Genomic DNA, 17,550 nt, shown 5'->3' on the forward strand with positions numbered 1-17,550 from the left:
ATAAAATAGAAGTCAAGAACACTATATATGGGTTTCTTGGTCAACCACTAAAATATCTTCACATAAAAAGCATTAAGACCTCACCTCTCTTCCCCTCCAAACTAAGAAGAACAAAAATATGCCTTCCTGATTTTTGTTAGCACAGAGTGGTTTTACATCTCCCTTAAAGTGTCTACCCAGTTAGTGACTATGAGAGTATTTTCTCAGTAGCAATGAAGGAATAATGTTGGAGTTCAGTGTAAACTGCCATCTAATTGGAATTGATACTTCATTGAGCTGGGTAAAATCCTAAACAGCTGGCCCAGCTGTTCCCATCAGGGCATTCAGCATGGTCCTTCTCTACATGTTCCAGGGTGAGGATCCATATTTCTGCAGACACATTGTGCTGCAGAATGAGATACCCTTTTTTGAAGGTGGTGTTTGCCAAATCAAGAGTAGTATGGATTCTATTATGCTATTTGCAGGAAGTCCTCTCAAATTAGTGCTTTCTGTTGGATTTGTCCATATTGGGCATTACCTGTGTAATTGATGTAGTGACTAATCCATAAGTATATAACAACCTTGTTACTTTGATTTGGTTTTATTGTATCTTCTGTAAAAGTGTCATATAAATTAGGAATAAATAATAAGTGTTCTGTCCCTCAGAAAGATGAGAATGATGTCTTGGTGCATCTCTCCTGTCTCCTTAATGTGTCGTGCATGAGCTGTTATGGTCAAGGCTGAAATAATCCCTATACTTACTGTTATTAAAGCACCTACTGTGCCTTCTTGACTGACTTTCTGTTTGCTTATTTACACTGTCTTATGCTTCTTTCTGGTAGGGAGTTCTAGAACTTGATGTGTAAGGCTGCCATAACAGTTAAGGTTACAGTCAAGAGTAAAATTCCACCTTTTTTCTGTGCAGCAGTGGAAATATTAGAGGTGTTACAGAATGTTTGAGCTTGGCAAGGACCTCTTGGTATTGTCTAGTCCAACACCCTGCTCACTGCAGGGTCTACCAAAGTAGGTTGCCCAGGACCATGCCATGTCAGATTTTGAATATCTCCACTGGTGGAGACTCCACGGCCTCTGTGGGCAGTTTGTTCCAGTACTTGACCACTCTCACAGGAAAAAAGCGTGGTGTTAAAATAGAGTTTTCTATGTTTCACCTTATGTCCATTGTCTGTTGTCCTGTCAATGAGCAATGCCTTTTCTTCTTTCCTTCCCATCAGGTACTTACAGACACTGATGAGCTCCCCTGCCCTGAGTCTTCTCCTCTCAGGCTGCAGAGTCACAGCTCTTTGAACCTTTTCTCCTTGGAGAAGTGTGTTAGTGCCTTAATCTTACTGGCCCTTTGCTGGACTCACTCCAGTAGATCCCTGCCTTTAATGCTTTGGGAGACCAGGAGTGAACACTCCAGGTGGGACCTCATCGGTGCAGAGTAGAGAGGAACTTGTTGTTCACCAGGACCCTCTGGTGCTTCATTGCAAAGTTGCTCTCCTGCTTGTCAGGCCACGCCCTATACCTGGTACCTGGGGTTTTTCCTCTCCAGCACCAGGACTTGACTTTTCCCCTCGCTGACCTTTGTGAAAACCTTCTGTGTCCATGAGAAGTGCCAGTGCAGGGGTGCACTGCTGGTAACCGGCTCCGACTGGACTTTGTGCCACTGATCAGTCTTCTGGGCCCGGTCTTTCAACCAGCTTTTAATCATTTGTATAACCCATACTCCATCAACATGTCTGTGACACTTTCCAAGACACTTTCATTTGTTAGGAGGCAAAAATAAATAAATAAATAAAATATCTTCACTTTGGACATTGTTTTAACCACTAATGTGTTTTGTGATGTAAACTGATACTGCCATGGATGAGGTGGTCTTATTTTTGTATGAGCTTATTTAGGACAAAGCAGCATTCAAAATGTATTTAATAATCTTAGGTGTTGCCTTTGAATCTCTACAGATACATTATTAAAATGAATATAATAATTTTAGTAATATTTGCAATAAACTACACATTTCCAGATATATTAATAAAAATTTAAAATCAGCAGGTTCTTAGCTATAGCCTCAGTTATTAAGAAGACCGAAAAGCTGTCTAGTTCTGTTGGCTGCCTATTAATAAACATGATGTGGTCTCTGACTTAAATCTCTGTGATGTCCTGTCAAGGCTCAAAAACCTGAAAAAGCAGTCTCAGGATTTTGTTCTTAGGGCAATGAATAAAGCTGCCATTTCAGGCTGAACACTGGAGCTGCTGACAATGAATGGTGTACACTGCTCTTAGTGTCTGAAGCTAATTTTTAGTTTTATTTGTCCCTGTGTAACTGGAAAGGTCTCTATGTTTGAAGAGTAATTTTCTGAGTTTTTCCAGGTTGCAGAAAGGTGGAACTGAGTAAAGTCTTCTAACAGGCATTTAAAATACTATTTTTAGTTTAGTTTTGGTGATCTCATTGCTTCCATTTTAGGAGTCCCAATTGTTTTCTGCTGAGGCATTGATAATGGGTAGCAGAACAGCATGTAGAGTTCTGGCTCATCTACTGTTGAGTCACTTAGAAAAGGTATTTTAGTGTTGTGAGCCTGAATTACATGGTAAATTGTCTTCTTAGGTTTAGGTCATGTCTTGCTTCCAAGAAAAATGTGTGGTTGGTTTTTGAATGTCCAGAATGAGAAGGTAGAGAGACTTTGATCAAAGCACTAATATGGATATGCAAACATAAAGTCTTTGCAGGAAAAGTGTAAGAGAAGTAAGAAAAATGGATTGACTGAACTCAGTATCTCAAATCAGTGTTTAGTGAGTAAGATTACTTACTGATTAAGATTAAATCTACTACTCCAGTTTAAGTCCCAGTGCCACCAATCAGTGGTAATATAGCTGTCCTGTTTATAGAACTTGGAGCCAGTCAGTGTGTGTTGGCTCCTCTGCTGGTTTATAAACATACTTGAGAGCTTGTTTGATTTGCCTACTAGGAATGTAATGCGTGCTTGAATAATGTATAATCAGTCTCGGTGCAGTAATTTTAAGTTGTTAATTAAGATTTTAGAATTCAATTAACTTATTTTTATTTTTTTTCAGGATGGCTTGAATTCTTTGGTCCTTGATCTGGATTATCCAGCGCTGAGGAAGAACAAGAACATTGATAATTTTTTAAATAGATGTAAGTTGCAAGTAGCTCTTAAACAATGACATTGTTGTGATCTCAATCATAAGAAGTTGAGTGGTCAGAAATGCATTTCTCATAGTTATTCTATTAAGTTTTATAAATCTGAGCTTCAGAAGGCTTTGGAGAACCATTTATTACAGAGAGAAATTTCATTTAAGGGGGTTGTTGTATTGTAAAAATATGTTGGAAAATACCAGCTTTTTATTTTCCTAAATACAGTTGGAAAAACCCTTTTATGTTATTTTCTTATCTTACATATGTGTAACTACGTAACTTGCTAAGTATATCCTAGTTATTATTCTTCAGGAATTCATTACACTGAAGTCAACATTGTTTATATAGTCATATTTAATCTAACAGAAAAGTCTTCTGTGGGTTTTTAAAACTAAATTGTTGTACCTTAAAGTCTGTTGGTTCATTTTTGAACCTTTGCATAAATGTTTGTGATTCTCCCCAAGTTAATTGTAGACAGGATCTTGGAGTTTATTAAGCATATGATTCTACACCAAAGTAGCTGTATTTTGTGGTTTTGAAGTGTTTTCTATTATTGTATAAAGCAGAACATTTTTTCTGGTAAAAATAGCAGATTATTTTGTAATTTGCAGTGAGTAAGCCTTCTTGGAATAACTGTGCTTTCTAGTGAACTTCTTTTGAGATGTATATTTTTTTTAAAAAATCCTTTTCTGTTGCATATGTTGAGGTTAGGTTTCTGCAGATGCAGTCCTATTAGCAACTCCTTTTCAATTCTTTACTGGTAAGACCTTGTATGTGTTTGCCCTCTGTTGCCCTGGGACTCCTTGGAATATCCACTCAAACTCTTCACTTAAATAGTGGCTGGTGTAGTAATTTGTGGTGAGTTCTTTGTTTGGAATTCAGTGCTTCTCCATGAGGTTTAGCAGAGCCCTGTAGATGGACATACAGCTTTTACAGTTGCCAGTAAAGTCTCATTTGGAGAAATCATTTATAATACAGTAAATAAGAAAGAGTAGATTAGGACATACAGGCATACCTTAGGATTATTTTCAGTTTGAGTTCAAAGGAATTCAAGCAGATATTTATGAAAGAAAGGGTCTGTAAGAGCATTTTAAGCATCTTTGTTATTTGCAACTGAGCATTGTATGTGTAGAGGGGAAACCCCTATGAAAAAAACATAAATAACATTTATCAGCAAATTCTATGAGCTGGTCATATTTGCTTTTACGTTACTATTTTTTCAGTAGAACAAAATTAGAAGCCTCTCTCTGATCAGAAGACCAGTGTCTTTTGACTATTAGAAATAGTAACTGTGGGAAAACAATTTAACCTCAGGAGCAGGTTGGGATTTTGGCTGTTACTTGATTGGTTGTTTTTTGTTTGTTTGCTGGCTTGTTTTCTGCAGCCCCTGAACATTCTGGCTGACTGTCTCCCTTTTTTCGAAGGCTGTTGCTCCTTCTCCTCCTCTAGGCTCTCTGTCATTGTTGTAGTAAATATTTTAAAGTATCTTATGTGACGTGGAGGCTACCAGCAATGTCAGAAACATGAAAATATACTTTTGTTCACAATTTTGTTACTGCCTTTTTATTGTTAAATCACCTGACAGTATACTGTTGAAATAGCCAGATACTAGTTAAAAGAATTTTGAGATGTGTTACAAAAAAATTCACAATCGCTAATAAAGAGTTTTTAAGGGTACACTTCATCTTTACCTGTTGAACTCTAAAAAAGCATGCAACACCTGACTATTTTGGCCAACATATCATGTGACAGTGCATCTTGCTTAAGAATCACGCATGTAACTCTTCTGTTTCTGTACTGACTGGGAGAGAGTAAAAATAGTGCTGCATATCTTCTGTGATTTACACTTTGGGAAAAAATGAATTGTGAAATGAGAATTTTGTAAACATTCAAGGCTGGTAGTATTTTGATATTGCAAAAGAAAGAATCAATCCTGCCACAGTGATTCATTTCAGTCTTTTCTGACACGGGTGGTTGTATGGTTTGTTATATACCACACAGGGAACCTGAGCAGAATTAATGCAGTCAGTCAGGTTTCATTTTTTCTTTTTACTAAAACTAGTCAGGCAAAATAAAAGCAAAGACCAGTTTCTGATTTTCATTACACTTCACTGATACTTGTGCTAGCACAAAATGAGCCACTCAGATACAGGAAAAAACAGAACAACTGGGTTCTTATTGACATCCCCATTTTATGCAGTTTAAAGTTGTTAAACCCATAGCTCAGGTCTTCTTGGAAACTGTTCTGAGGGTAGCAGGTATCACGGGAAAGAGTGTGACACGTGCTTGCTGAAGCCTCTTGCAACCTTGGGCTTGGAAGAAAAGTTGGGAACTGTATGGAGAATTTATGGAACTGTAAGTTGTTGCCTTCTTAGGGTAAGGAACAGTGAGTTCTTGTCTCTTGTGGTTTTTCTCAACATCTGAAGAGCTGCCGCAAATGCCCAGCTGAGAACTGCTGTCAAAAGGTTCTGACAAACTCTGCTGAGCAGTCTGTGCCAGAGGCCTGGAGTCTGCATCCCTCCCCAGGGTTTCCTGAGGCCAGCCTGGAGAGGTGGCAGGGCCTCCTGGGAGTTGCACTGTGCTGCACAGCGAGGCAGCTAAAGCAGAGTCACTGCCATCCTTCTCATCCACATTACACAAGTCTGCAGAAATTGTGGAGAGCACTAAATAATTATCATACTTTCAGTCAGTTTAATCACTTAATTCTTCCACAATAACATTTTGAGTGATAATTTTTTTTCCCACCACAATCCCAGGGGTTTGTATACACCCTACTTCCAACCTATGTCAAGTTATTACTATTCAGGTTAATGTTTTATTAATAGTTTTTTAAATTTAAAAATGAAATAGCTTGCACTTCAGCTGAGACATTAATTTATGTTTAGCTCAACTCATAATTGCAAGCTGAAACTCAAATGTTTCAACTATTTCACAAAGGCAGTTTATTAATTGTCCACACCATAGAAGTTTGATGTATTCTGTTTCTGTGATCACTTCACCAAAGCAGTCTCTTCACTTGTTTGATATGAAAGAAATTCTTTAATTGCCTGCTTTGCCTTACTATTCTGATTTCTTACCACTTTATCTAAGGTACTGAACAAAAGTGTAGCCTGTGTTTATTAGAAGAGGCACATTAAATATCTTACATAATACAACCATTTCTTTTCAGGTTTTTGTTCTTTTTTGTTGCTTTAATTAACTGTTGGGATTCTGATTTTAAATTGCTCTGTTTTTTAGCGTATTCATGGAACAGAAAAACGTAATGCAATATTTAATTCCGAAAACAATGAGAGGAATCTCATAGTCCTCTGAGAGCAAAAACTAATTCGCTTATTTTAGAAAAGGAAGCTGAGTTTTTCAGCATGGGCTTGGTGTAACAAATCTTTCTTGGTCTTTTCCTCTTCTGTCATCCAGGCAAAGGTGATAGGCTGAGTAAATTCTTCCAAGTCAATTTTTCTGCCGTCTAAGATTTGCCAATTGTTGAATCGTGTCTTAGTGGCTTGTGCCTTTTTTGGTGATGTCCCATTCAGATGCAATTTAGTCTGAAATAGTTAAGTGACAGGTTTAAGCAATAGTTGGAAACATTTAATCATCTATAATCTTATCATCATGAATAGAAGGACACAAAAAATGGATTTTGAGTAAGTCCAAATAGCAGCATAGAGAGGGGTGCCATAAACAGGCCTTGTACAACCCAGAAGTCTTGGCTCCCTAAATGGATCAGTGATTTTCTATGCATTATTTAGCATCACTCAAGAGTTGGAAACTTGTGTTGTTAAAATGATTTGCTGATATTATGTAGGTTGGCAGACTTGTAGAGTGTAGTGACAGTGGATGTATTTACAGTAGAAGGGATTTCTAGTAGAGATGTGGCACCTGTGCACCAGTTTTTCTAGACTCTCTGAATAAACTCCCTGAAAAGTTCCTTTGGCCATTTTCCTCTCCAAGCAGACACTACTTACTTGGAAGATGCATCTGTTAAGATTAATTTCTTGCAAAATCAACAGTTCTGGTTCCTTCCCTTGCATTTTGTTATGTCATTTGAAGTTGCTGAACCCTGCCCAGCCATGTGGTTACCGACAGGAACCTGTGTTCACCCCGTGTGGTGTGAGCGCCTCATAGGGCTGCAGCTCTGCGTGCTCTGGGCTTCCTGTCAGCAGCACTCATGAAATGTCAGATGCCATTTGCTATCTTGGGAATTTAGTGCACTGTAGAACTTCCACTGAGTTAAGGAGCTAATTGCTCCCCTGGTTTTCTCTTGGCTTCTCTAAGGCAGCTCCCTGCCAGGTCTTCACTGTCACCTCAGCAGGTTGGGCTCCAGTTCCATTCTTAATGATATTGTTCTGGTAGGAGTAGGGATAGGAGAGGTATCAAATAACCAACTTTCCCAAGCAGAGCATGGAAGCCACAGTGTGTGTGTAAGACAGAATGTCTTAGATGTATAAACAAGTTATATGTCAGTGTCATTAACCACATTCCCTTTTGGGTACTTGGTAGATACAAAGCAATTCAGCCCTGCCATCAGGCTTATTTTCATTACATTAGGGATGTGTTCTCTGTAAGCCAGAGAGGGCTGCTGCTTTCTGTTTCCCTGTGTTCTGCTGTTTTCCATCTATGCAAGAGAACATATTTCTCATGTTCTCCTTTTATTTCTCTGAGGGAGGAAGCATTACCCTGTCTGGAGCTGTGCCTTCTAGTTCCTCCTGATTCTGCAAGGTCTCCAGCAGCTTCTTCTTCTTCTTCTTCATACACCTTTGACCAGACACCATAGATGCACCCCTCATTACTTCAGTCTTTCTGTTGTGCTTTCTCTTTGGTTTTGTTCAGCTGTGGGATGGCAGCACTTCCTGGCTGTACTTCAGTTTAACTTCTGGCTGGACTTCTGCCTAGGGCAGCAACTTTTGACTTAACATACTCCATAGCAGCATTCATTGACTGACTGTGTCTGATCTGTGGGGTAAAATTGCACTCCCTTGCAATTTTTTTTCATCATATATACACTCCCCAGAACTGCTTGATACACATTATTTTTTTAAGAGAAAATAACTTGCATATGAACTTTTTTTTTTAATCTTAAAAGGCAGAAAAGTTTGGGTGTTTCCTTCCTCCCTATCCCCCTTTATTGTCCTAGACAGGTATTTTTTCCATTTTCACAAGGATTTGCAACCTTCAGCCACATTCCTGCTGCCAGCTGTCAGCAACTGATCCAGACACCCTGCCCTTTCAGAAAGTGAAACTTCATTTGTTCGAAAGTTATAATGAAAGTTATAATTTTCATATAGTAAATCAAAAGTTGTCTTTAAAGACTCTTTGTATCTAACATTCCTGGTCTTTCCTGTGTTAACAAAGAAAACTGAGTGATAGGTGATGGTATTCTCACTTTTTAGAACTTTTATTTAAATATCACAATATTTCTATAAGATTCCATTGCATCCTGGGGCTGGGGAGTCCACCTAATGCCTTCCTTTAAACATAATATTTTTCTTCTGCTGGTCTTTGTGCTGTTGCAAATTCATGAGACATGCATACAGATACCAAAACTTTCAAACTCATCTGTGTGAAATCTGAAAATTCAGACCACTATAAGAAGGCTGCTATTGAAAAGGTCTCCTGCACCCTGAATTAGATCACGTTATGTGATAGTGAACTAAATCTTATGATCCACAGTGTTGCAATTACGATGTGGCTTCAGGGTTAATCTAAGCTTGCCTTCTTCCACCCCAGTTTTTTGTTTCAGGTTGGTTCCATGCATTGATTATCTGCTCCATATCCATAAGATTTTATGCCAAAATAGACAACCCATCTGTGTTACTGGTACCTTTGCAACATTTGCATCCCTATGTGGTATTATTAACTGAGATTATTAAATTTTAAAGGAATTAGGAGGAATAACCTTATTGCTCTCTAAAGAGGGGAAAAGTGGAGAGGAAGCTGTGGAGCTCAGCTTCCTGGGATGCAGTGACAGGACATATGGGAATGGTCCAAAGATGCACCAGGGGAGGTTCAGACAAGACATGATGAAGCATTTCTGTACTCTGAGGGTGGTCAGACACTGGAACAGGCTTCCTTGAGAGACAGCCAATGTCCCAGGCTTGTCAATGTTTAAGAGGCATTTAACAACCTGTAACTGTTGGTCAGCCCTGAAATAGTCAGACAATTGCAGTGATGGTCACTGTGGGTCCCTTTGAACTGTTCTATTCTATTCTATTCTATTCTATTCTATTCTATTCTATTCCATTCCATTCCATTCCATTCCATTCCATTCCATTCTTCTTTTAGCAAAGCAAGTAGGATTCCTCTATTCTCAGCCATTTCACCAGGATGATAAAACTAGTAACTCCTCACCTGGTTGTTTAACATATTTTTGGGTTTTTATTGTTTGTTTGCATTATTTATTGCTTGAGGAGTTTCACTGGAGCTGTATTGACTTTGTTTATAGTTTCTACCTTATACAGAAGTATTCTGTGAGTTCCTTCTCAGATATTAAGCTGCATAAAACTACACACTGCTTTTTCAACGTGTTTAGATCTCTGCTCATTTCACGTATTTGAAAACATTGAAACATGTCAGAAACATTTAAAATAAACTCATGTCATTCCTGTGTCTAATGAGGTGTAACATTATATTCAAACGTGTAACTGCACATTCTCTGTCACTTGAAGTTTGCTAATATTCTCTCTGTAGTGCTGCTTCCTGTGAATTTGTATTTATCTTCCTTGTCTAGTACCAGGGCTTGCGATCTGCATCTCCAAACACAGCAATTCCCTTTGCAATCTGCAAAATTAATTCATACTATTAACAAAAATAATAAACTTTGTGTGGGTGAAGCACTGTTGCTTTCCTGTGTTTTTGGTCCAGGCTTTCATGATTCTGTATGGAAACAACATCACAATTCTCTCAATTCCTCTTCCTGTCGACAGACTGAATTACTTTGGTCTTACAAGTACACTGAATGTAGCAGATTTGTTTACTTTTGGAGATTTTAATTGCCTCTGTCCTTACAAATTTATTAGCAGATCATTCCCTCACTGTAACATTAATCTCTCCCCTTCCCTGTCACATCCAGTCTTTTCTTCAGAAGAAACTTACAGCAGCATTTTTGTGTTCCACAGGTTAGGAAGGATCTCTGAGGCCAGCTGGTCCAACTCTGCTCAAAGTCAAGCTCGTTTTGATGTTATATCAGATTGTTCAGGTTCTTGTGCAGTTGACTTTTGAGAACTTCCATAGATGGAGTTTTTTAGCTCCACTTGATAGTCTGCACCTTTCCCCAGTTCTTACTATTCTTTTCCTACAAAAGAGGATTTCTGGTACTTCATCTTGTCTGGTGACTTTTGTCCTTTCACTTTGTACCCCTTTGAAATAAAACCTCATTTCAACTTCTGTTGAGGCCAACCATTTACCCATCCCTAACCTGAACAATTCCAGTTCTCTCAGCTTCTCTTGAGCATCATGTGATCATCTTGGTGGTCTTCATGAAGCCGTGGAATGTTTAGTAATTTTGTGCACTGAGGACTCCAAAGTTAGTCATAATATTCCACATATGGTTTCACAAATGACAGATAGGGGAGGAAATCTACTTCCCTCAACTTACTGTCTGTGCATTTACCAGCACATACTCACACAGTCACTGCGAAGGCTGGCTCCTCATTCCTCTCTGCTTGGCTTTTGTCCACCAGGGCTGTCAGGTCCTGTTTCTCATGGTGCCTGCTAGCTGGTGAGTGCATCCTATTCCATTGTGTGGTGCTGTTCCATCCCAACTACAGGGCTCTGCACTTGCTTTTGTTGAACTGTGAGCTTCCTGTCAACTCATTACTCATCCTGTCTGGGTCACTCACACCCTGCCCTCCAGTGCATCAGCTTTGAACTTAAAACCACTGGCTGTGACTCCAACAGCTTTACCACTCACCTGGTAATTCCTCTGTGCAGTCCATGTTTGGCTATAAAGATACTTTGAGATGTTGTGTTGGAAGTCATGCTATTGTCAAGGAAAGGTACTGCTTTCCCTTTGTCCACCAAGACAGACATCGCATCATTGAAGGAAATCAAGGTAGTCAAACACAGTTTGTCCTTTCTAGATCCATTCTGAGTGTTCTTATCCTTCCATGTGCATCATGTTCTTGAAAGTGTATTCCTGAAGGATTTTTCTCCATTATCATCTTGGGCAGTGTGGTCAGGCTGCTATTCCACCCTGTATCCTCCTTGTTGTCCCTTTAGAATATGGATGTGGCCTTTGTGCTTTACCAGTCATCACCTTCCCAAGTTGCCATGACCTTTCAAAGGTGATAGAGAACAGCCTGGTAATGGTCTTGACTGGTATTTTTAGCACACTTGGATGCATCCTGTATTGTCTCAAGATCTGGTACATGCCAAGTTTGCTTCACTGGACCTGAGAGGCTTCTGAACAGGGCTTGAGAGTGAAGTGAAGCAAAAAAGGCATAGACTGCCTCGACCTTCTCCATGTCCCTGGTACTAGATCACCTCCCACACTGGGAGCAGTGGGACTATATTTGCCTCAGTCTTTCTTTTATGGCCAATGTATTTATTGAATCTCTTGTATCCCTTCATAATCCTGCCTAGTTTCAGTTCCAGCTGAGCTTGGTTTTCCCAATTCCATCTTTTCCAGTTTGAGAGGTTCCTGCTGGGTAACCCAACTCAGCTTCCATGTTCCGAATCTTTACCTTTTGTGGTGAGTTGAGGCAGAGGTTGCCCATTTAGGCAGACTGTCTCCTTGCCATTCCTGCTTAATTTCTAACTAGAACAGCTCTATAGCTAACTAGAACAGACTGTTCTTGTGCTATGAACATGTCATCTTTGAAGATCAGCCCACTCCTCTGCCCTTCACAGCAGCTTTTCACAGGATCCTGCTGAAGAGTTTTCCAAACGAGCCATAGTCTGGCTCGATTCTTCTGGATTGAAGTCCAAGGTCTGCTATTTTCCTTCTTCAGGTCTGTTCGAGTCTTAAATTCCACCATCTTGCAGTTGCTTCTGCCAAGTCTGCCACAGACTTTGTCTTTCTGAACCAGTTCATTCTTGTCTGTGAATAATAAATTAGAGTGCCTCCTTGTCCACTTCTGTTGCACCCCTACTTAGACATAAGGGTCCCTGCTACTGAAATCCCTGTGTTGTGTTGTACAACACACACAGATACTGATACGATCCATAACTGAAAGACAGGTATCACTTCTTATGGCTGAGTCTTGTACTTTAGCACCTTTTGATTTCAGAGGACTGTATGCAGAAGGAGAGCTTTGTCTGGTGTGAGTTAGGTGGTTGTTTTGAGGGTTGTAACTCAGTAAAATGCCTTATTGGCTTAGTGCTTGTTTGGAAGAAAAGAAGTGTTCCTGATGGTCAGGCATCTCTTGGATTGCTTGTAGCCTGCCAAGTTGCTCTTCATGAATATGTAGGAATGGTTAAGCTATTTACTAGATGTTCTTATCATTAACTCCCTTAGACCATGTCATCTTTAATGTCATACTGCATTAACTGTATTTCTCATCCTTTTCTCCCCAGTATTCAGATCTGAGATCCTCTTTAATGCCTTTCTAGGGATAAAATTCCATGGTATTTGACCCTAAACGGGATCTTGCAGTATATAAACCTCTACCCCTCTCTGAATCTAAGCATCCACAGCTTTTCATGCAATTTCATGCTCTTCCCTGGTAGAGTTCTTGCTCCAGTCACCTGTTTTGCTTTGTTTTGTTCTTCCTCTAAGTGTGTGTAGGAGCTTGTCATGCCTCAGATGATCTTTTGTCCTCGTAATAAGAATAGATTTTAAAAATGCATTTAGCTGGGAATGCATTCATAGCATGCTTCATTTACAAGATTAAAGAGTCTAGGACCTTGTGTGTTTTTAGAACTTGTCAGAGATCAGAATTTCATTGTTTTCCCTTTTACAGATTCTCACAACTGCTCATAAGACACATTCTGACAGGCAGTGCTTATCTGAAGAATTCTGAACAGAGCATTGTAGACATCATTTTAAGATGTGTAGAACTACACATGCAGTGAACACCAAAAAAGCAGTGTGAGATGGCCAGCAGTTACACATTTGTAAACTTGAATCAATGTTTCATATGGAATGGGTGAGTGGATGTGCCAGATCTTTGTGTGATCTGCAGTTGTACATGAAGGTTACCAAGTCACATTCCTTGCCGTGTGAGTGGTGTTGAACCCTCCAGGTGTGCAGGAGCAGGTTACACCTGCAGTGCTTTTTGCCTACCACATACTCCACCTTGCATTATCAGTGGAGTGTCAGTGGATCCTGGGAGTGCAGTGGGTAGCAAGGAATGATTGAAAATTCCAGATAGGCATCTCTGGCTCTCTTCATTACCAGAATCTTCCCATAAGCTTGTGAGTGATTATTAGAGGTGTGAAATGAGAGTCAGCAAAACATGAAAGATATTTCATTTGTTACAGCTAAAGGTAGACGGCTAATGGTTTCCAAAGAATAATGAAAGGGGATATTAACAGTGACTACAGATTTTAAGAATTACCAAGAAGGCTCTAAACATTTGAATAAAAATAGCTTATTTTTACTCTAAATGAATAACTAAAATTGTATTCTATTAATGCATGCATTATCACGACTTCTTTTTGATTTGTTTTAGATGAGAAGATTGTGGAAAAAATCCGAGCTTTACAAATGAAAGCTGAAGACTATGATGTTGTTAAGGTGATTGGAAGAGGGGCTTTTGGAGAAGTGCAGCTGGTAAGAATGTAATGATTTAATGTTTAGAGAGATTAACAGCTTTAACCAAAAACTTCCTCAATCTTCATGTTTTATATTTAAAAATTCTTCTTAAAAAGAACAAGTGTCATTTTCATTGTATTGAGAGATTGTTTCTGTGCATAGTAAACAGTAAATCTGAGTTCAAAATATGATGGACAGGAAGTGAAGAACTCAGGAATGTTTTCTATCTTTGGTCAAAATCAAAAAGGCAGTCCATGGCAATTCTAAATCTTTTTGGCCACAAGTATCACTGTATAATATATGAAACCTTGTACAAAAGAGCAGGCAAACACTGCAACAAAAGATTTTTGTTTTGTTCTTATAATTGTGTTGCTTGCATTGTATTTTAAGTGACATGACTCACAGGATTTTTAAAGATTCCTTCCGTAACATTGTCCCCTTGACATTGTATGCAATATAATACCTAAAGTATGAATGAGATTACTTTTAAAATTTCTATTGCAGAGAAATTCTTTTATAAAAAAAAGGTAATCAAGCTACAAAAAGTAACTTGGTGTATCACATGTAGTCTGATTTTCATTTAATTTTGATTTTTCCAGGACTTCCAAGTCCTACTGTCTGATAAGTTGGCACAAAAATGTGAACCTATGTATGAGATGGATTGATATGTCAGTTTTGAAATAAGTATTGGATGTAAGTGCCAGATAGAATCTAGAATGCAAACATTAGGGACAAGTTATCATGAGCTAACAGATAACTGTGCACCAGCTGATCCATGGTGATTTTCTGGGTGAGTACTTTTAGAGGAAGAGAGCACCTCAATGGAAAGGGGAGCAACTAATGTGCTGCAATTGAAGCTTGTTATCTTGTTACCACAAGGTAACAAAAATTACTCTTTTGCTCGTACTTTTGACCTGGAGCTGGTATTTTACTGCTCTGTGGTAATTTTGCCCTAGGAAGCTGGGAAAATCATATTGTCTTGTAATGTATAACCATTTTGGAAAATACAAAGATGTGTTGGAGTTTTGCTGAGGAATGTGGTACGATCTAAGCTGTGAAGGGCTTATAGGAGACACAGTGTATAATGGCAAGAAATTTATGATCCAATTATAAAATTCTTTGTATTTTCCATATTAGTGTTGTTGAAATTTGTTGGAACTTGAAAAAAAACCCTCTGATTAGCCTAATGTTGTTTGCATGACTCATGGGTAATTTGCAAATTTTGATGTGATTAGTATGGCAGATAGCAACATCTAATCAGCAATTTTTATTCATCTATGTCAATTTTTAAGACAACTTCATCCAAGTCTAGTAGCATGAGAATGTAGCACCCTCTTCTCTTTCTTTCTGTCAGGGTCATTTACACTTTGTTTTTGTCCAGAAGAGTGAATGAACTATGGAATGGAGTATTTCTAAAAATCCTCATTTTCTAGCAAGACTTTAAAGAATTATTATGTATATTTTTAACTTTGTATGATTTTATATCTTTGTAGGCAAGAAATTAAAATCAAACCAAAACCTTCAGCAGAACCTTACTTTCTTGTGAAGGGGCTGCTGCAGGATGTTTTTAAGAAAGCAGTCTAGTCCATGTCTTTTCAATGACAGTCACATCAAATGGTTTATTTTAAAGTCTTTTATTAGACATTTGTATCTTTACATTAATCCACATGGAGCAATGAATAGAGATGCTCCTTATGCACTGGCATGTGAAGTCAGTGAAAAATCAGGTTGTAAGGAGCAGAGTTCCTTGTCCATTTTTTGAGGGGACAGGAGATGAAAAAGAGCAAATCCCAATAACAGAAGCCATGTGCCATTTTTAGATGTCACACTCATATTTCCTGGAAGCGTCCAAGATAACTGTATTTTTGATGTGCTTCAAAAATGAAAATACATTGTTTTCATATGTGTATTTCTTAAGAACAGAAGGTTTTTTCTAACTTATTTTTATTTTCTTTTTAACAATTAATTTCAAATAAAAGGTCCTGATTTGTTCTGGAAACTCTTTTTTGTAATTCACCATGTCATATACAATTTAAATTCTTAAAAAGAGATAACTTTTTGTAGTGTACATACTGCAGTTGGGCACTTTGAGGGATCTGAAGACAAACATTTATTTTTCATTTGCCCGACCATTAAAATGTAATGACAAAATGCCTAGTAACCTGGTCATACAATGATGGGGTTTGGACTGCATTGTTGTCATGGGGTTTTTAAAAAGCCTTTCAAAAAAAGCAAGAATCATTGGTATTGGAAAGAAACTTCTTTGTCTCATCTAGATCTCTTCTGTACTTCATGTCAATTTAAAAAAGCACTTTTTCTGGAGAGTAAAAATACAAGTAGAAATCATCATGTTATGCAGTCTTACAGCTGAAAAGCAATGGGCTAATAAATACAACTGCAGATCTGAACTAATATTAGCTGGTGATGTGGACGTACATACCTCAATTTTTTGCCTCACGAGGTATGGTACAAGTTTAAACTATTGAGCTAAGCTCTATCTATTTCTACTCCATTCAAAATGTTGACACCACTGTTGCAGATGATGGATTTGGGTAATGAAAATATTTTGCAACGCTTTCTGTGATCAAAATAGAAATTTGCTTCAGTGGGGATTAAATGCAGAAAGAACCATAAATAAAGCATGATTAGGTACATGAGTTAAATTAATGAATGTTGTGTTATCAGTATGTGTTATTGTGCATAGGAATTTCAGCACAAATATTTATTATATGTTTCTAATGATTATATTAGTATGCTCATTTGTTGGCTTGTAATGTTTGCAACGTAAAATACTCAGCTATGACCTCTTTCATTTAATTTTGTTTTCCATAAGTTTTCTGCTCTAGTATAACATTTTCTTGCTAAAGAACTGATGTGAAGCAATCAGCTTTCCAGATTCTGTTAAGAAAGTGAAATACATTCTCTACTGTTGTGTCTTACAGCTAGATTTTTTTTAAAGGCTTGATTTTTCCTCTTCCTCTCCCCTCCAAAAAATTTTAAAAATAGTCCAATAGAGATCAGATGGCTATGGTCTGAGCATCTGACTGTGGTGGAGAAACAATGTCCTTATAAATCCAGAAGTATTAAACTCTACATTGTGCTCTGGTTTCTGGTTTTGCTGGGTCTGTACTGATGGGGAAAGCTAAGAAAATGATTGCCAGCTGCCAGATCACTTCTTCTGTTTCACAGTGCCGTGAATAAAAGTGACTGGTGTCTAGGGCAGACAGAAAAATTGAATTATGGTACTTAATATGTTACTTCTGGTTTATGCAGAAATTGTTATTTATGAAAGCACATCCTGAGTTCCTCTTATTTTCACTTGTGGAAAATCATCTTGATTTGAAATTGAAACTTATCCTTAGTTCCTTCTCCCAGGTCTAACCATGAAGGACTGTAATGTTGCAGTGACACAGCAGACTGACCTGCTCATGCACTGGAAGAGAAAACTAAAACAAAGTTAACACTTCCTTGTGTTTGGGTGCTACTGGATGGTCTGAGTGACAGTCTCTACTGTCTGATTTCTTAGTGTTGCAAAGCACTGGTCATCTTAGCCTGCTGGTTTATTTTTCTTCTTTAAGTTTGTTTGTTTATTAGGTTTATTGTTTGTTTATTAGGTTTAATTCCCCATGCACTGCTGATGTACAGTTCTGTACTAAAGCAGATAAAGCAGTCGTGTTTTATTACCTGTGAATTTGTCAGGACATGAACTTTGATACCCTATCTGTAG

At 38.2% G+C, this 17,550-nt stretch overlaps 1 protein-coding gene across 4 annotated transcripts in view; it reads left to right on the forward strand.

Moving 5' to 3' along the window:
* Window positions 1-17,550, forward strand: part of ROCK2 (Rho associated coiled-coil containing protein kinase 2) — a 104,307-nt gene that overhangs the window by 37,278 nt on the left and 49,479 nt on the right. For all 4 annotated transcript variants that reach the window (XM_054514381.1, XM_054514378.1, XM_054514379.1 and 1 more), the window contains exons 2-3: window positions 3,052-3,133; window positions 13,741-13,841. In XM_054514381.1, the coding sequence (XP_054370356.1) occupies window positions 3,052-3,133; window positions 13,741-13,841 (183 nt within the window). The remainder of the gene's footprint in view (window positions 1-3,051; window positions 3,134-13,740; window positions 13,842-17,550) is intronic.

Source organism: Molothrus ater, chromosome 3 (assembly GCF_012460135.2).
Source record: "Molothrus ater isolate BHLD 08-10-18 breed brown headed cowbird chromosome 3, BPBGC_Mater_1.1, whole genome shotgun sequence".
NCBI classification, from domain to species: domain Eukaryota; kingdom Metazoa; phylum Chordata; class Aves; order Passeriformes; family Icteridae; genus Molothrus; species Molothrus ater.